The sequence below is a fragment of the Mesoplodon mirus genome (genome assembly GCF_964341445.2).
Source record: "Mesoplodon mirus genome assembly, chromosome: 11".
In the NCBI taxonomy this organism is placed as follows: domain Eukaryota; kingdom Metazoa; phylum Chordata; class Mammalia; order Artiodactyla; family Ziphiidae; genus Mesoplodon; species Mesoplodon mirus.
This window is the reverse complement of record NC_138987.1, coordinates 86,130,283-86,150,674: the sequence shown is the minus strand read 5'-3', so window position 1 is coordinate 86,150,674 and position 20,392 is coordinate 86,130,283. Positions and strand designations below refer to the sequence as shown.

General features: G+C 36.0%; 1 protein-coding gene across 2 annotated transcripts in view; it reads right to left on the bottom strand.

Moving 5' to 3' along the window:
- The window catches only part of SLCO1A2 (solute carrier organic anion transporter family member 1A2), a 53,402-nt gene extending 37,056 nt beyond the window's left edge, over nt 1-16,346 (bottom strand). The window contains exons 1-6 of one of the 2 annotated variants that reach the window (XM_082635827.1): nt 16,314-16,344; nt 16,080-16,198; nt 11,311-11,452; nt 9,184-9,316; nt 5,107-5,213; nt 2,026-2,172 (exon numbers count right to left, since the gene is read on the bottom strand). In XM_082635827.1, the coding sequence (XP_082491953.1) occupies nt 2,026-2,172; nt 5,107-5,213; nt 9,184-9,316; nt 11,311-11,452; nt 16,080-16,136 (586 nt within the window). In that variant the 5' untranslated portion in view covers nt 16,137-16,198; nt 16,314-16,344. Of the gene's footprint in view, nt 1-2,025; nt 2,173-5,106; nt 5,214-9,183; nt 9,317-11,310; nt 11,453-16,079 lie in introns of both variants that reach the window. The other variant, XM_082635826.1, reaches the window with a different exon arrangement.
- Between the last annotated feature and the right edge of the window lie 4,046 nt (nt 16,347-20,392).

The following is a 20,392-nucleotide window of genomic DNA, read 5'->3' as shown; positions in this document are numbered from 1 at the left end:
CGGTGAGAGACCCGCATACCGCAAAAAAAAAAAAAAAAAAAAGAGATTAGTGGGATTGTCCCTATTATGATTCAAAGCCATTTTCTCTTGTGGTATTACAGACTGGTTAAAGTGATGGCCTTCTTCAGTGAGTTTTGTTGTGTCTTGTGAGTAAACTATTACTGTGTCTGATATTGGAATAGAATTATCACTACTGTATCATGGGTGGATATTTTGATTCTATGGTTCCTTCAGTATTACAGCTGGGATCTTACTATTGAGAAAGTCACAGTATAGAGCAAAATTCTTTTGTTGCCTTCCACAGTCATATTTTTGAGGATTTTTAAAGAAATACTATGTTATGATAAATATCTTGTGGCATATTCCTCAGGAAAGCTTCATTCCCAAATCTACCACTTGATACAAAACTATACATTCATTTATTATCTTAGTCTTGTCCCTTATGACTACCCCTTCTTGAGTTTTCTTCCTCTTACTCTATTCACTTAAGTAGAAGCATTCCCTAGTATTTTATCCTAGGGCTCCTCACTATGTAGCATCTGACCTCCTATGGCAACCTCATTTCTCCCTCTTGATTTTACTTTTTGTCTCTGTATAGAAGATTCTTAAATTTTATGTCCAGCTTTTATGTTCTCTCCTAAACTCCAGAGCCATACATGGAACTCTTTTCTTGATGTATAGTTAATTGACATAATTATTTAATTATACATGGATTATTAATAATTATTACTTCAATTTTCAAATTTAAATAGACACATATTTATCAGATTTTATTGATTTATAATTATGTAGTTATTTACATACTAAACTTTATATGGACAATGTCTTATTCATCTTAATACATGTAGAGATTATCCATTGTTTCTATGTGTTATACACCCTAATATTTGTTGAAAAAAGAAATACATATTTTAACAAGTTGTTTGTTAATTTATTGCAGGTGAGCATTCTGTAATCTTTCAATATAAGTATGTGAATGGATTTCAAAGACTGAATAGAAAAACACTGAAAAAGATTATTGCAAAATCAGTGAGTCATCAAAATCACCCAAAGTTGCTTGGGATAATTCCTAAATATTTTAATCTCCTCATTACATGTAGCTCTGTTACTGTCTTCTCTCACCCACTTTGACTTTTCTGGTTTTAAAAAGATATTTCTACTTTAACAGAAAAATGTCCCTGTACTCAAAGTTATGATTTTATAACCAAAAACAGATGGAGTAACTAAGGAATATAAGCAAGTTATGCATAATAAATTAAGAATATTCAGTAGATTGTAAGACAACATACAAGATGGATCTTAAGTTGCCTATTGTGGGAGATACTGATAGATTTTAGAAAATGAATTTTCAGGAAACATTACCAAAATTATGAACACAGATATTTGTGAAAAATATGAAACAGCCTGGCTATTATAAAGAAATTGTGATAAAGAGAAACTATATAGGAAACTAAATAGATAAACTGAGTGTAGAGCTAGTAATAAGTGGAGAGCTCATATTTAATAGATAGAGTCAGTATGTTTCATCAACATTAAAGAGAAGACATTTAAAATAGTTAAGAAAAATTATACTGCAAGAATTTTTATAAGAAATTGATTATAAATACTACAGATAAAATGAGCAATATAGAAATTATAATAACATATACATGAAGTGATGAAGACCTGAACAAAAATAGAAATAATGAAAATAGTGAGAAATATGAGACATTTTGGAGAAAACATTGCTAAATCTCTTAACAGATTGAGTATAGAGTGGTGCCCAGCAAATGGAGGAGTCAAATAGAACTCCAGGGGCACTAGTTTAATGGCATTTTCAATAGTAAAAAGCAGATTTAGCAAAGTGGCTTATTTGGAGTTAGCCCATAATTGCTCCATTCAACAAACTTTAAATGATGGCCAGTTGTGCCAAAGCACTGTTCATCATTCTGGAAATCACTAAGCATCCAAATAAATAACTAATATCCATGCTCAAGGAGCTTACTGTCCTGAAAAAGAGACTAAGGCAGATTTTTTCCAACTCACCAATATATAAAGGAGAGTTTTCAGATTTGGCAAAATCCTCTATGTAGGAAATACCCAAAGGCATGATGGGAGTTTCACCAATTCCACGTATAATATTTCCAACTAGTACATACACCCACATTAATGATTTAACTTCCTTCACACATTCTGCATTAAAAGAAAAAAAGACATTACATTAGTGTTTTGGTAGTGAAATATTAGCAATACTTAATTCTAAGTTTTTGGTAGGTAAGCATTTCACAGTTCTTATGTGACCATGGGACCTGGCCAACAATTTACTATGCCAGCAATGACTCACTGGGCCATCCCTCTTGCACTTTCTGACAGAGTACTTATGTATGGCCAACAATAAGTGGTACGCTGGAGCCAGTTCCTACTGGCTGGGGAGAGATGAGTATATACATCTCTTCCCAATTCAGTATTTAGTGATAACATGCTGGTAGTTTGATGAGAGTATTTACACCACAGAAATTGACAAACACTAAAAATCAAGGCTTTTTTTTTTCCCTCCAGAGAGTTAGTTTACCAGCAACTACTAAACTTAGTTAGCTGTTATAAGTGTTACCCAATATATATACTAACTTTGGGGAGAGGAAAAAACACAAACATCTCTCCCTAGAATTGAGACTATATTTATAAGATTTATGTAAGAGGCTCACTGAGTTTTGAATTCTCTACAGTTCTAATTACTTTATAGAAATGAAAAATATTTAACTGAGTAGTAATCACATTTTCTCTATAGAGCCCACTGTATACTGTGATCACCAAATAACTTCTTTTTAAATTGAAGTACAGTGACTTACAATACTATATTAGTTTCAGGTGTACAACATAGTAATTTGATATTTTTATAGATTATACTCCATATAAAGTTATTATAAAACATTGGCAACATTCTCTGTGTTGTACATTACATCCTTTTATTTATTTTATACCTAGTCGTTTGTACCTCTTAATCCCCTCCTCCTGTTTCCCCCCCCAACCCTTCTCCCCACTGGTAATCACTAGTTTGCTCTCTGCATGTATGAGTCTGTTTCTGTTCTCTTATATTTATTCATTTATTTCATATTTTAGATTCAACATATAAGTCAAAACATACAGTATTTCTCTTTTTCTCACTTATTTCACTAAACATAATACCCTCCAGGTCCATCCATGTTGTTGCAAATGGCAAAATTTCATTCTTTTCTGTGGCTGAGTAATATATTCCACTGTGTATGTATTCACCACGTCTTCTTTATCCATTCATCTGTTGATGCACACTTAGGTTGCTTCCATATCTTGGCTATTGTAGATAATGCTACTATGAACATTGGGGTGCATGTATCTTTTTGAATTAGTGTTTTTGTTTTTTTCAGATATGTATATATATATCCAGGAGTAGAATTGTTAGATCCTATGTTAGTTTTATTTTTAATCTTTTGAGGAGCCCCCATACTGTTTTTCATAGTGGCTGCACCAATTTAGATTCCCATCAGCAGCGTACAAGTGTTCCCTTTTCTCCACATCCTCACCGATATTTGTTATTTGTTACCTTTTTAAGGACAGCCATTCTGGCAGGTGTAAGATAATATCTCATTGTGGTTTTTGATTTGCATTTTCCCAGTGATTAATAAACTGTGCCACCCACAGATATGAGGGTCCTGAACACAGCTGAGTCTCAAAATTTCTTGTGAGGCTATCTCTCAATCATTCCCAGTCCAGAAAATCATAGTCTCCATTGCTGGGTATTCATATTTTTATCTATGATGAGCACAGTGTTTATGTCTATAGATCATAGGCAAACTCCAGGTTTCCTCTAGGGCAAAACTGAAAATATCAGGTGATTAAGGAATCAACACATTTCCCTGGAGATACACCCAACTGGGAAGGTTTTGTTTATCTACTACAATGCATATTAGGAAAAATAGGAAACAGGACCTGACTCATTCTTTGGCAAAAGCCAACTCAAGGAGAGAACGCGGTCTATTGCTGATGTCACTGTTTTCTTTTGTTTCCCCAGGGGGTTCCTTTGATTTAGAGTTTCAGAGACAGCTATTCTTGTACTCATTTGAACTATTTTGATTCCCTCTTAGTCCATGCTGGCAGTGAAATTCCCAGCCTAAGGAACCACCATAACTTCCACTAATATGAATCCAGCCTGAAAATGTGCCCATCACAGGAAAAGAAGTTGTGGTCTGATGTAAATTAACAGGGTCACCTATAGACTAAGTATCACCAGATTATGCAGGTCCTTTAGCACATGAAGGAGCAGAGGCAGGTATGTTGGTGCCTGGGACTGCAAGAACCTGGAAGAAACACCATTATTGTACACTATCGTGCTGGATTAGGAAGTAGTCTCTGGTAAAGAGGGACAACTGGGCAAAAAAGACAAGTTCCTAGTTCAGTAGAAAGAGACTAAAGTATTCAGAACTATAGCATATTTGCCTGCTTTGTCTGCTATAGAATATCAATAATATAACACAAATCTTTTGAACTTTGTTTCTACCTCTGTTTCCTATTTAGATAATTGTATAGACCAAATCATCAGTATAAACCCATCCTTCTAAGATGTTTTCTGCTAAGGAATTAATTTTACAGTGGCCCTTGGGTGGAAGTCTTTGACTGATTTTTTTTTTTTTTTTTTTTGCGGTACACGGGCCTCTCACTGTCGTGGCCTCTCCCGCTGCGGAGCACAGGCTCCAGACGCGCAGGCTTAGTGGCCATGGCTCACGGCCCCAGCCGCTCCGCGGCATGTGGGATCTTCCCGGCCCGGGGCACGAACCCGTGTCCCCTGCATCAGCAGGCGGGCTCTCAACCACTGAGCCACCAGGGAAGCCCCTTTGACTGATTTTTAAATAACCATTTTAAAGAACAGACAAGGCAGTCTTAATAGGTATATTAAAATATAAGAGGCATAACATTTTCTGTTATTAGCCATTCCTATTCTCCTCCGTGATCCCCTCTAAAATCCTTTAGAGGGCAAAAAATATCTTTTTGTTCCTCTAGCTTACTTAACCAAACTCAATAACTCATTTAAAGACCCTGCACAGAAAGTGTTCAGTTACAAATTAACTAAAGGAATAAAATGAAGCAGACAACCTGATGGATCTTCTGTTGGTTTGAAAATCTGGGTTCCATTTTCCATACACAAGAAACTGTTTGAGGACAAATTACCAGAAACTGAAACTGTAGATTCATATTCATATCTGTATGAACACAGGGAAAACACATTTGTGTTAAGGAGCCAATGAGGACAATGTGAGCATTGTGAAGATGCTCCTGCTTTACTTAAGATACAACGTCCAAACCCAGGAAAGCAGATGTCTTTTCATCTTTGACACCCAATCATCATAGATTGATATCATCAAAATAACTTGCCACTCACGAAAATGTGCAATTCATTGACAGCTTTCAATTATCTGCATATGTATGGTCTATCCTTTAGATTACCTAACATCAATGCTTTGTGGTTTTTAGGTGATCATTTCCTGGAAATAATTACTGTGGATAAGGAACAAAAAGGAAGAAAAATAATAGACTCTACGAAGTATAATAAAGAAGATAAAGCTTTGGGAGGAAAAACAACACAACAAACAAGTTTCCAACTTTGGATTCTCTGAGGTTTGCTCATAAAAAATATACCCCACTTTCTGAGAATTCAAACAATAATCCCTTCATGCATTCATCAATCTCCAAGGAAAACAAAATATTTGCCCATCATAATGAGAGACCTGTGGAGATTCAAACACTGTGACAGTGCAATGTAATGAGTTTTTCTCTTCTCATAAGAACAAAAGGGTTAATACACTGTGACCATATTATCTTAGGCAAATTACCACAAGATCCCATGCCCTTTCTCAGAAAGTAAATTATAAGCTGCAATAATGGAAGAAAATATGTCCAACTAAGTCTCTCTTTGGTAGAAATTATGCTGGACTGGTTTCTATATTTCTAGTAGATAAGAGAAATCCAAAAACAAAAGAAAACAAAACACACACAGACACACACACAAACAACCTGGCCCTTCTGAGTTCCAAATGAGCTAAAGAGTGCTATGCTTGTATGTCACTGATAGTTCTGATTTCTATGCTATAGAACATAATAAAAAGCGTCAAAATGCCTTCCCCTTTGAACAGTTGTCCAGTCATGGTCACAGAGTGGCTGTGAACTGTGGACAAAGGCTTCTGTCTCCATACCCATGATCCCATGAGACTTGCCAGCTTCAGACAAAAAAAAATAACACCTTTGGCAGAGAGTGGAAAGAAATGTAAATAATAGCTGAATATTACTTGATGTTGTCTTGGACAGGATAGGAACTAAAAGGACAGTAAAAACTCTTTGCCTGAAAACTTCTGATCCCTTCAGAAATACCTGAGAAGATAACATATCATTTTCATTTAACTTATCCACTAAACCCCAATAACCCATTCAAAGTTCATTCATCCCCAAAACTTCAGCAAAATGACAGTTGATGGATTATAAAATTGTAAAGGAAAAGGCATAATGCCACAAGCATAAAGAAAATGGAAGATTTGACAAGGAGAAAGAGATTTTGAAAATTCGACAAGAAGATAAAGATTTTGAAAATGGGAAAGCAGATTAGTGGTCACTAAACTAGAAAATATGAGAAACAAACACAAGCCTAAGTAAGTGCCTGCAGGGGAGCAACCGAACATGAGCCACATATCCCTGGAAAGTTTCAGGCAGGATACAAGATACTTCTAAAGGCAGGAGTGGGTATGATCCAAAAAATCAGAGGATTGGTTTAAAGTGTGTATAAGGAAAAGTTAAACCCTTTTAATAGAAACCCTCCACCATCCCAACGAACATGGCCTTAGACAGCAGAGAGTCAAAACAAGCACACTGAGGATAGGAGGCCATACTAAAATCTGGGAATATTAAGTAAAAGAAAAATCTACATAGTGAAAAAAGAGACTCCCGCTCCCACCTGGCTGGTAGCCAAGCTGCCATGTCTCAGGTAACAGATTGGAGAATCCCTGCCTGAGTTAACTGACAGGTTATGGACAGTTCTGAGCCATCTCTAAAACATCCAGTCCCTGTGCTGGGAAGAAGTCCTCCAACAACTAAGTCCTACACATGTACCACAGAACTTCTGGTTAGCTTGTTGTTGCTATTCCTCTCTCTCTCAAATATGAATAGCTAACCAAGGACCACCAGATATACGAAGGAAGCCTATAACATAAAGACAAAGAGAAAACAAATAAAAAACTGTACACTTGAAATGTAGATGGAAAAGACATTGCATTCTTAAAATAAGGGCAAGATGTTCCCTAAAAAGATACATTCAAAGAACAAGAGTCCTTAAAACTTAAAAATATGATAGCAAAAGTTAGAAATCCATTCAAAGGTTTGGAAGATAAAGAAATCTCCCCCAGGGACTTTCCTAGCAGTCCAGTGGTTAAGACTTTGCCTTCCAATGCAGGGAGTGCGGGTTCGATCCCTGGTTGGGGAGCTAAGATCCCACATGCCTCGCAGCCAAAAAAGCTAGAAAACTAAAACAGAAGCAATATTGTAACAAATTCAATAAAAGACTTTAAAAATGGTCCACATCAAAAAAAAAAAAAGAAATCTTTAGAAATCTCCCCTAAAAGTAACAAGAAGGCAAAGAGATAGAAAACTGGAGAGAAAAGATGAGAAAACTATAAGCTTAACTCAGGATGTAACAATATTCAAGAACAAGTAGAAGTTCTAGAAAGAGAAAGTAGAGGGGTGGAAGAAGGGGGAATATTATCAAAGAAACAATACAAGTAACTTTTACAAATGTCCAGATTGAAGGCACCTAGCACGATAAAGGAAAATCATTTATACCAACATGATTATCATGAATTCAAATTCTGGAGTTTAAAGGAAAATCCCAACAGCTCCTAGAGAAAAGAAACTGGTCACAGGGGTTAGAATGGTATAGGATTCTCAAGAGTAACATTGGACACTAGAAAGTATTGGAAATGATGTCTTCAAAATCCCTAGGGAAAAAACTTCAAACCAGAATATTATACCAGCCAAACTGTCACCAGGTATGGGAGTAGAATAGGAATATTTCCCAATGTTTAAGGTCTTAAAATTATTCCTTTCCTTGCACACTTTCTCAGAAACCTATTAGATGACATTTTCCACAAAAAGAGTAAGAATGAAAAGGAAAGGAGAAGATATTACTACCCAGGAAGTAAGTAACTGAATGGAAGAAAGAGGCAGAACGAATTCCCAAGGAGAATGGTGAGTGAAAATTTCAAAGGAGCAGCCATGCAGCAGGCCTGGAGAGTTCCCAGTTCAGATTGCAGATGGAAAATTGATGATGACAGGAGAGGTATCTCAAAGACAAAAATGAAACCCTCTGATATGTATGAATATATTGAGAAGACATTGTCCTACCCGTAAAGAATTTGGTGATGATTAGTGAGAAATAAAAAGAAAATGAATCAAATATAAAATGAGGCAATTATTAAATCCAGGGAAAATAAAAAGTGATATAAGAAAGGGAAAATAACAGCTTGGTTCAGCTGAAATATGAAAAATACATAGTCACACACATGGAATAGTGAGTATGATTTTATAGTAGGAAGTCAATATGTATATTATATAACACTAAAGTATCAAAAACTAAAATGATAAACATTTACTTAAAAATATGGAAGCAAATAGAAGAAGAAAGAGCTAAAAGAGTCGGGAGTAGTTGCCTCTGGAGAGGAGTAATATGAGCAATGTTGAAGGGGTGGGGGACAATGCTTTTTTCAATATAATTTTACCTTTCACAATTTTGCACACATATTACTTTGATAAAAATTTAAAATGAAAATCAACCTTCAGACTGGTCTACCCTTTGGTGACCCATAATTAAACAGAAACTCAACTGTAATTAGAAGTGTCTAAATAGTCCCTAGAAAGGAGTAATCCCAAATCTTGCCAGGTCCTAAGAATCTCTTCATCAGACTCAACTCCATAAAAGAGTTGTCCCAAATCTCTATTTCATAAATTGACGTGTAAGTGGAAGCCAGGCAGCCAAGAGCACAAAACAGGCGGGTGGAACAGAATCTGAACTTTGCAGTTTCTATTACAGTGCTCTGTGTCTTTAGGAGCATTGTTCCTAGAAAGAAATCCAAGCTTATTTCCTGCAGAAAGTTGCACCTAAAAAAAATCATCAGAGACTGCAGTACTTACCGGTCCATGAGGAAATGAGGTAGTGATTGTAAGAAACACCCAAGGCCCATAACCACACATCCAACACCAATCATTATAGGTCTATGCAGTTTAGTTCCAAAATAACTCACAAATATAATCAACAAAAGATTTCCTAGAAAAAATTGATGTGACAAATGAATATTTCAATTAGTATGAACAAAGTCTAAATTAACAGCCTCACCCAATCATTGACTATCCAGCATTTATTGTATAATAAATATCTGAAATACTGGGATTGGTGCTAGGGATGAATGAAATAATAAATGAATAGGACACAACCCCTGCCCTGAGGGAGAGCTCTGTTTCACAATGTCTTTTAACAGAGGTTCTTGACCTGCTATCTATAAACCCCAAAGGAGTCCATGGATAGAAATCAGGTGCTCCATGAACTTGAGTGAGAAAAAAAAACTGCATCTTTATTTTCAGTAACTTAATATTAGTATTTCCTTTGACTGTGAAAGTAGACACAAACTACATTAGTATTAACAGTATGTATGATTTTGTCATCAATTACCACCAACAGAAGTTACAGGTATTTGCATACGACATTACAGTTGTTGCAGATACTTCAAAATATTATTGACACTGATGATTACTTCAAAATTAGTGTAGATATTGTTATTTAATGTGATGGTAAGAAATACAAGTATTATTATATAAGCTACTTTTAATATTTTGATAATTTTATTTCAGTATAATTGACTTCCTTTGTACCCTTATGGTTTTTATTTTACGCAATTACATTATTCTGAGATTATATGGCATCAGATTGCCAAAGAGGTCCTTGACACAGAAATGTTAATAACCTCTGCCAATCTCTTAGTGACTCTCCATTACCTAGAGGATAAAAGGTAAGTTCCATAGCACACACACACGAAACTCTCCAATAGTCCATTTCTCACCCCTGCCCATTTCTCCAGACTTATATTCTAGGAATTGCCACCTGAAGTGTGGCCAGTCCATAACACTGGGCTGAATGTTGCTCCCTACACAAGCTACCATACTATTTCAACATTATGCTTCTTCTTCAATTGGAATTCTCTTCACACTTATCTAACCCTGTTTCGTCACCCAGAAAACTTTTACTTCAAGAGCCTTAAGTGAGGTTGTGTCCCTCCTCTGTGTTCCTATAGGACATTGCATATACCTATGTCACCAAACTTACTGCATTCAGTTAAATTATTTTGCACCTATGCCCTCCATTAGACTGCGAGCTGAGTTTACACAGGGACTCTACAGGGAGTGACTTCTGACTCCATAGCCAGGGTCTCCATAGCCAGCAAACGGATGGCACAGAATGAGGTCTGAGAGAGCTGAGCACTGGGAGACAAGATCAAGCATCACCTGTTTCAGTTTTGCCTCCAACCCATCCTAATTTTTCTTTCAGATACTGATTAAAAATATTACAGGCAACTTTCATCTTGAAGGAAGTAAAAGCCATTACAAAACTGTAAAGGAGTGACATTTGTATTTCTATGCGGGTTTGTTCACAGAAGAAATCTTTCCCTTCCTCATTCTTTCTCTCTGTCCTCACATCTTCCCAGTGGGCCACAAAAATCAGAGCCTAAGTATAGGCTTTATTCTTCCCTAAAGGCTGTTTCTGAAATAAATTCAGCGAGATGTGAAAGCTGTTTCTTCTTCCCTCTGCACTTAGAAAGGAGAATTGTCAACCTCCCAGAAACAATAGGAGAAGAAAAATATTTGCTTTTTTTTTTTTGAAAACAGATTTCTTTGTTTCCCATGATATCTTCTAAACATGAAAATAAAGCCCTAAGGGTTATCAAATAATAGATTAAATATTAGTACTCTAAACACTCTGCTACTCATGCTAGCTAACCAAAGAACTATTAGAATAAAAAAATTTTAACTATTAGAATAAAAAGTCCCATGATGGGATATGTGACGATGTTTAAGTGTTATTCAGGGATAATATTGAAATGAATTTTCTCAACATATTTGAAAGTGAGCTAGGCTATTTAAGTCATTTTAGAAAATACATTCAGTCAGTTAAATGGTACAAAGTGGAAAATAAGGAGAGTAAAATTCAGACTAGCTCCCTGGATAAAATAATGTATAAAAAGAAGTAATGGAAAAATAATTCATTACCAATCTCAAAGCTTCCATTAATAAATCCAACTAGAGATGTTGGGATGTTGAATTGTCTCTCTATTTGTGTGAGCATGGAATTCATATAAGATCCGGATAGTGTTTTGGATACATACGCACATGTTATTGCCAACAGAAACATCTAGGGAGAAAAAAAGTGCAAGAAAACATATGAAAAATTTATTTTTAAATTGTACATTAGCCACCCGTTGACAAAATATCTTCTACCAAAAGACTGATTTTCTCCAGCTCAAGTAACTCTTGTATTTGGAAGAAGCTCTTAAAGTGATCTCTTCTTCTGGTCTTCCATACTATGTTCTCTCTTTGAAAATCCAAAGTGGGACTAATTGATTAGTGATATTGAATTGTGTAGGTCATTTGTAGCCTCATTATTTTATGGGCACGTCTTATACATACACAGAAGCAAGTAATCATTCTAAATAACATGTAGCAAACGATTTAAATTGATCTTCAGCATTGCAACACTATCTGTGGTACAAAAGAATACGTATATGTTAATTTTTAGAAAGGAATGTGACGTTACACAAAGACATTATTTCTGTAGCAAATTTTCTTAAGTTCTCTCGAACAAAGTAATATGCCATTTATACAACATTCTATTGCTCCTCATTGCCAGTTAATTTATTTAAAGCAATATTTTAATTATAAACCATACAAAAATGTTTCTAAACTGAACAGGTACTTGCTATGATAAACGAATATGAATACAGTACAATAAATTTCCACATATTGAATTACACTTCCTAGGTATTGATATAATTCCAGACAGCAGTCAGACTGACACCATCTGTAACAAAAAAATCAAGGACAACTTAACAGATAGAACCATTGTGATCAGCAGAAACTAGTATGGTTTTATTAAAAAGTTAAAATTTTGATAGTTTTATTAAATTGGAAGTGAAAAGATTTAGGTCTTAGTAAGGGATTTGAAAAAGGAGCATTGTATAATGGGTAATCATAAGTTAGGTAGATTAATTACTGTTTCAAAATCAACAAATTATAGATACATATATTTATGTCAGCCTGAATGGTAGTCTGCAATCCTATGCCATAGGGCTTTTCCATTTCCTGATGACACTTCCATCCTGAGAGACCATTCGATTTACTCTCCAGCCAGTACACTCATATCCATAAAATCCTCACCCCTCCATCTTCCAATTTCTCAATCTTGAACCAACCCCACAATTTACACTGCACTTTGTACACTCCCTTCAAGGTTAGTCACAATCTTTTCTTTTTGTCAGTCTCCAACTCAGCCCCGTGCTCTTCTTGACCAGCAAATTATCTCAGCAAGTTCACCTTCAAATTTACCCCTCACTACCTCTCCAATTTCCCTCCCATCTTAAAAGGATGTATTCCTCCTCCTGTATAAGAAACTCCCTCCAGCCATGCTCTGGAATCCATTCTTCCCATTGCTGAGATCCTGATTCATCAATTCTTGACCCCGTCCTCTATTTTCATCCTCATACTCTTTACTGCCTCTCTCCCCACTAACTTATAAATATATCCAAGACATTTCTGTCCTAAAAATCTTCCCTCATCCCTGATGGTAGCTCCAGCTACCATCAAGCTGTTTGGAAGAAGAGTCTAGATTCATTGTCGACACGAACCTTCCACTCACCCTTCAGTCTACTACAGTCTAGCCTCTCTTGAAGCTACTCTATAAAAGGTCATAAACAACTTCCTGATTTCCAAATCCAATAGGTACTTCTCAGTCCTCAGCCAACTTGATATCTCAGAGTCATTTAAGATCATTAATCATTCTTTTCTTCCTGAAATTCCCTCCCCTCCCCCTGTGCATACCTATATCTCCACCTATCTCTAGACTCTTTCTATCCAGTCTTCTCTTCTCAGGCTTTTGTCTCATACCCTTCACTTTTTGCTATATATGCTCTCCCTAGGAAATCTCACTTATTCCCATGGCTTTAACTACCACCCAGATGCTGAAATCTCTCAAATGTATACACAGTTTATCTTAGACAACTGCAATCAATTTTAGTCTCCTCTAGTCTTTCCCACCTCCAATCTCCCTTCCACCTCCTGCCACCACTTATTTGGAGCTTAATAAATGTTTGTCAAACAAATAATAAAATGCATATTTAGCATGTGACTCTACTTCTTGAAACTTTTTAGTGGCTTCCCATAAACAAAAATCCCTACTTCTTAGATGGCAAATAAAACCTTGTATATACTTTGTTATGATCTCTTGCTGCTTGTGCCTAAACATAATGTTCTATTTATAGTTCTTTTAATTCACCATGCCACTTTACATCTCTTTTACAGGTGGTCCTCCACTTGCAATGTTTTTCTTCACCTTGTGCATCTGATAAATATATGCTCAATATTTAAAACTCAACTCTATCAGTATTTCTGTTGTGGAGTCTTTCTTGTTTTTCTACTTCCCAGGTAGCCTTGACCACTCACTCCCTATCTCCCCACCCTGCTGTGTGCCTGCATTTATTACAGCCCTCAGCACAGTGCACTTTATTTTTTTTTAAGGACTTTATTTATCTGTTTGGCTGTGCCATGTGACATGTGGGATCTTAGTTCCCTGACCAGGGATTGAACCCTTGCCCCTGAAGTAGAAGCCCAGAGTCCTAACCACTGGACTGCCAGGGAGTTCCCCACAGTGCACGTTATTTATGTGTTTGGATGCCTATAACATTCTCCCTCACTATACTGTGAACAACTCGAAGATAGGATCCATATATTATTTACCTTCGTATCTTCGGGGTCTAGTAAATGCCTCACAAACAGTAGGCATCCAGTACAAGTTTACTGAATGAATGACAGAATCAGTATTCAAAAACATCTTGAAGAAGTAGTCACTGCTGAAAGTAAGCTGAATATAAGATGAAATTCAATAGGATTAAATACACCTAAACCAAAAGTTACCTGCACCAATTAGTTTGGGGAAATCTGAATAGAAATGTATGTGGAAAAGACCTGGGAAATTTAAATATCAAGCTCAATATGAGTCTAAATTCATATCGTTATATAGCTGCCAAGATAGTATAACTATATCTCTAGCTATTTATCCTTTTATATTAAATACCAGTTGTAGAAATTCTGTCTCTCATCACACTGTAAATCTTTTCAGAGCACATTGTTGAGAGTAAACAATTTTCACATGGTTTTATAATTCAGATTTTATATTTAAAAGCAAGCAAGGCCTATCAAATAAAGTACAAATCATGTTTGAGAGAATAATTTCTTTTATTTAACACTTTAAGAGAGGAAACTAGATAAATCATGATCCCAGTGCTTTTCCTGAAACATTGAGATGGGCTTCCTAACCTGTACAGTTTTCTTCATAGAGTGAAAGCAACCAGTGGCTATTGTGACTCATGTCTAGTGCAAAATAACCTCTATATTTATAAAGCTAGTCCTACCAGCTTTTAATAATGCCCCAGAGTTTGAAGCAAATTTGTTGAAGACAGTCCTTTGATCCCTTCTAAACATGTTGCTTAATGAGCATATGTCTAAGGTCAGAGAAACAGAGAAACCCGGCTAATCATGAAGCGATTGTCTCTTACTTTTACCTGATAAACTTGTGCTTGCAGTATTTTGCTATCTCATTTCAGATCAATATCTAGTCCTGCCAAACTCCAGTCATAAAAAATTAAGGACCAATTGTTTATAAATAATTCTTGACCTTTATCCACAAATGCTATTATTAATAATAGCTAATATTTCTTGAATGTTTACAATATTCCAGTCATTGTTTGAAGGATGTAAAAAGAAAAACATTCTATGAGATGAGTGCTGTTGTTACCCCTTTCAGATGAGAAAACTGAGCCACAAGGAGGTTAAGCAACCTCTCCGAGGTCACACAGCAAGTCAGTAGTTGAACTCGACATAAACCAAGCCTGGGCCTCAGTCTTTATTTTTAACCCCTCAATGTTAGGAGGTGGACATGAGAATTAGGAATAATTTAAGGGGATTTTTAAAATATATAATTAACAGAGCATTTCAGGCAAAAGTAATTTTCTAGCTCTATGTCATGATTCTCCCCTTTCCGGTACATGTGTAGATCTTTCCTGCACATGTATAAAGAGAAAACAGACTTTTGATATGAAGGAAACTGGTGGCAGTTTGGAAACCACTTGCAGGCACTAGTTGTGGAATCAAGACAATTATCCAGATTCCTTGGTTTAAAATAAATTTAAATTTTGTTTGAAGGCAAAATAGCTTTGAGGCTATGCAAAAAGAATTTGGTCTGAAATAGTCAAGAATACCAGAAACAGCTAACAAAATGGGCATTTTTCTTATAAAGAATGATTGGTATGTTGCCAAAGCTTGAAATAAACATTTGTTTTAGTGGGTCATTGTGAAGGCATCACTGAATACTGATCAACAAAGCATTTCTGTCCAGTGAACCATTTTCCAGGAGAGACCTCCATACTCCTCTGACTCAGAAGCCCCAGAAGAGTGAACATTAAATTGGCCTTTGATCCAGGAAATTAAATCCTACTGTAATATAATGTGTACTTGAAAGTGTTTAGGATCCTGTCTTCCATTTAAATCCCTCAAAACTATTTCTGATTAAATTGCCTGAATCAATAATCCTATTTAGACACACCCTCAGTTACAAACCAACTTCATTAAAGCAAGAACTTATCAATATATCAGGTAGTATGACATTATTATTAGATTAATACATGAAGATATAAGCAACTTTACAAGGTCTCAGTTTTAAAATATATATATGGTACATATACATACATCCACACAAAGCAAGTCCATACCTTCAACTTGGAAAGACATCTTATTCTATGAGTTTCAATTTTCTCAGTTTCTCCCATGTTGCTCTTCTGAGTGTTCCAAGATATTTATGCTTTAAATCTTGATATTTCTTAGTTCTATTCTTTTAAGAAAAGAAAAATCTATTAAATTGCTGACAAAGTCATAAAGCGTCATTCTTTTGAAGAAAACACTGAATCTGAATAACAGAATCAGAATCCATTGTGTTACAAAAATACCTAGGAAGCTTCTGATTCATATCTAGAAAACAATGACGTTAGAAAAGATTCAGTTGTTAATTTTCCATTGAAAAAGTTACATCAAATCACTGTAGTAACTCTTTAGTGAAATTGAAGATTAGAACAATTTGTTATGATCCCCTTGCAAAATAATGCCCACGTGGTTAAAACAAAGCTTTTCATTTCTTTAGCCAAAGCAAATAAAACTAAAGTGAGCTCCTTGGACTTACATGAAAATGCTGCTTTTAGGAACACACAGACTTTGATTTTGTTTGTACTAATAATCTGCTTTAGCAAGCCTACAAAGGCTCAAAAATCTCTATTTGGCCAGGCTCCCTCTTCAAGTTCTTTGTGTTCCAAGACTTCCCTGGAGTCTCAGGAAGGGAAACGCTTTCTGGGGCACTGCTGATTCACAGAAACCTGGGGAGACATGGAATTTTAATCGTGGAAATCGCCTAAGTAAAAATAACAAATAATTCTATGATCTGGAAAAGAATCCTGCAAGTTAAGAAGTGAGGTTTCAGAGAAGATCAAACATAGAAGTGGAAACCTATATGTATACATATATAATAAATACAGATATATGTGTGTCTATGTGTATATATAATATATAGGTACACATTTTTTTTTTTTTCGGTACGCGGGCCTCTCACTGTTGTGGCCTCTCCCGTTGCGGAGCACAGGCTCCGGACGCGCAGGCTCAGCGGCCATGGCTCACGGGCCCATAGGCTCCGCGGCATGTGGGATCTTCCCGGACCGGGGCACGAATGCGTGCCCCCTGCATCGGCAGGCGGACTCTCAACCACTGCGCCACCAGGGAAGCCCCTAGGTACACATTTTTGTATGTAAAATGTTTTATATCTAAAACAAAAAGATGATTTAAACTCTATTAAATTCTACTAACCCTTTGTCAAAGATTTTGTCTGTTTCGTTTCTTGAAATTAGGGCAATATTTTGTACTAAAACCAAAGTATTTCACTCTGACTATATTTAATCTAGTAAATCTATTTCAAGTTGCCAGATGCTATCTTAACAGTATCCCCAGTGTTAGTTGATTAAAATCCTCTGAACAATATCCATTTAACAATATCTCAAATGGCACTAATTTTTAACACCTGAATCCCACTCCCCTATACACATTAAGGCAATGGCCACTGAACAATTATGGATGAGCTTAATTCTCTTTACTCATTCTTTTATGAAGACAACAAGTATCTATCAGAAGTCTACTCTATGCCAGTCATTGTGCTAAGCACAGGATTTCAGCAGTGAACAAGACAGACAAGTTGTCCTACAGACAATATAAACTAGGTAGAGAAGTATAAGGCTCTGTGAAAGTTACCTGGACCCAGATCCCAAGGAAATTATACTTTTATTGGGAAAGGTAAAACTTTTCAATAAACACATTGGAATAGAACTGGACAGTGTATGATAAAATACAGATTGTTTGGTATGTAAGTGGTGAAAAAATCCATAGGTCATAAGTGAAAATTATGAGAGACCACTCTTGGCAATTCTGAATGACAATACAAATGAACTCAAGCTGAAATCTCTCCCATAAAATTCCAAGTCACCTTAAGTATAGTGCAAGTACATAACACTAGTTTTAGAAAAACCCATAGAATAGCATAAATTTTCAAAAGAGTGGAAACTGCTATTTTTTGGTCTTCATCTATAATACCTCTGGTTTTATCATAAACCTCTCAACTGCTCTCAGTTTTTCCTTCTCATACATTTAGAACTCAATCTCTCTCCCTTATGTTTTTTCTTCCCCCACTCCCACTTGCTTATATTTCAATATATTAGAGCTCAATATAGCTACCCAGTCAAATGATAAGAGAGGGAGAGAACATATTCCTCTTGGTATCAAAGTTGTCTTCACTCATCTTAGTGGCTAAAAACATCCCTATTCACCTAAGTGTCCATCATTGGATGAATTGATAAAGAAGATGTGGCATATATATGCAATGGAATATTACTCAGCCATAAAAAGAAAAGAAATTGAGCTATTTGTAATGAGGTGGATGGACTTAGAGTCTGTCATACAGAGTGAAGTAAGTCAGAAAGAGAAAGACAAATACTGTATGCTAACACATATATATGGAATTTAAGAAAAAAATGTCATGAAGAACCTAGGGGTAAGACAGGAATAAAGACACAGACCTACTAGAGAATGGACTTGAGGATATGGGGAGGGGGAAGGATAAGCTGTGACAAAGTGAAAGAGTGGCATGGACATATATACACTACCAAACGTAAAATAAATAGCTAGTGGGAAGCAGCCGCATAGCACAGGGAGATCAGCTTGGTGCTTTGTGACCACCTAGAGGGGTGGGATAGGGAGGGTGGGAGGGAGGGAGACGCAAGAGGGAAGAGAGCATATGTATATGTATAACTGATTCACTTTGTTATGAAGCAGAAACTAACACACCATTGTAAAGCAATTATACTCCAATAAAGATGTAAAAAAAAAAAAAAAAAAAACCCTATTCTAAATGCCTATTTTTCCTATATACCTGAGGAGGCATAGAAGTTGGAGTTGGTAACACAGAAAATCACCGCATCAGGGAATTCTGTTTTTCCTTCTATGCATTGTGATATTGTGCAGGTTTTATCATCATGCCTCACAGGTTTGTTTCAAAATGTGTTTCCAGCCCTGAAAGAAGTTTTCAAACAGTTGTCTTTTCACTGTAGTGTTTAAAGCTAAGCACTTGGAAAGAATTAAATGTGATTCAATTAACACTAAACTTTCCTTAATTTGCCAACGTATACAGTGAAAACATTTTAGCTTTTCAGATACTTTTGAAAAATTTTAGCAGAGGAAAATAAATAAATGAATGAATAAGATTTATTCTTTTTACTTAAAATTTGTAAATTCCAATAGTTAATGTCACAATCATTATTGAGCACTTTGGCCCCAAATCAGAGAATACACACGTTGTTTCTTCATATTCTAAATGCCGCGTTAGTGTCAGCTTTGTGAACAGTCCCCTTTTGTCAGCACAGCTTTGTTTACACGGTGACTTCTGCTCTTGGGATCACAGCATCACCAACAATCTCCATCAGTCATCACTGCTAATGAAAACGCCTTGCTGCACTTTTATGAAGCAGAGAATCAGTTTATTTCTCTAACTCCTTCTCGACATTCAAATGGGAGCAGGTAATTCTTCAGCACCAATGTAGCTGGGTTTCTTCCATGTCTACTGGTCACGACTCTGCTTTTTGTGTTTGTTTTTATTTTTGTTTTAATTGTGGTAAAAGCACATTACAGAATTGTTCTCTTCCCGCACACTTTTGGTTAGTGGATTTCTAGAACTTTTTCATCTTGCATGACTGAAACTCTACACCCATGGAACAGCCACACTCTAGGGTCTTTGACACCCCTTGGTTTCCAGCCCTTAATGATGTGTCTCAACGACAAGAGAATACAATTGTTTATCAAACAAATAAACGGTCTTATTGTGTTCTTTCCCCAGTATTAAATACGTAGACATAGCTTTTATTATTATAAATCACCTGGGAAAATGCCTACATTTAATTTTATATTAATCTCTCCTATTGAATTAACAAAATAAAAGCTTTACTTTATCATGGCAAAACTAGTAGTACATACATGAAGAAGATTTAGGAGAACATCCTTTCCCTGGGAAAAAAGACAGGGTCACGCCAGCAAAGATCTTATGAAAATTGTTTATTTCCAGAATCTTCAAATGGCTCCTAGCTCTGCAAGAAGTGAACAGCCTCTTGGTGGTATCCAGCTGAAATAATTTCAACCAATACCAAACCAAGCAAGTATGTGCCAAAGAAGCACATGGAGAATTAACAATGACTCTTTGTATGACGCCTACCAAATTATTTTGCTTCTATTAGTTACCTTTCATCATAAATCAAAGAATAAGACAGGGATTCTGCAAATCAGCCTTACAAATATAGGTATTATTTTAAGTCCAAGCTCAGAGGAGTTACTAGAAATGCATCACTCTGGTAAAACTAAGGGAGAAACTTAACTGGGCCATAGACTCATGCATATGATTTTACCATGCAAAGCAAAGTATGGAACACACAGAAACACAAGTGAA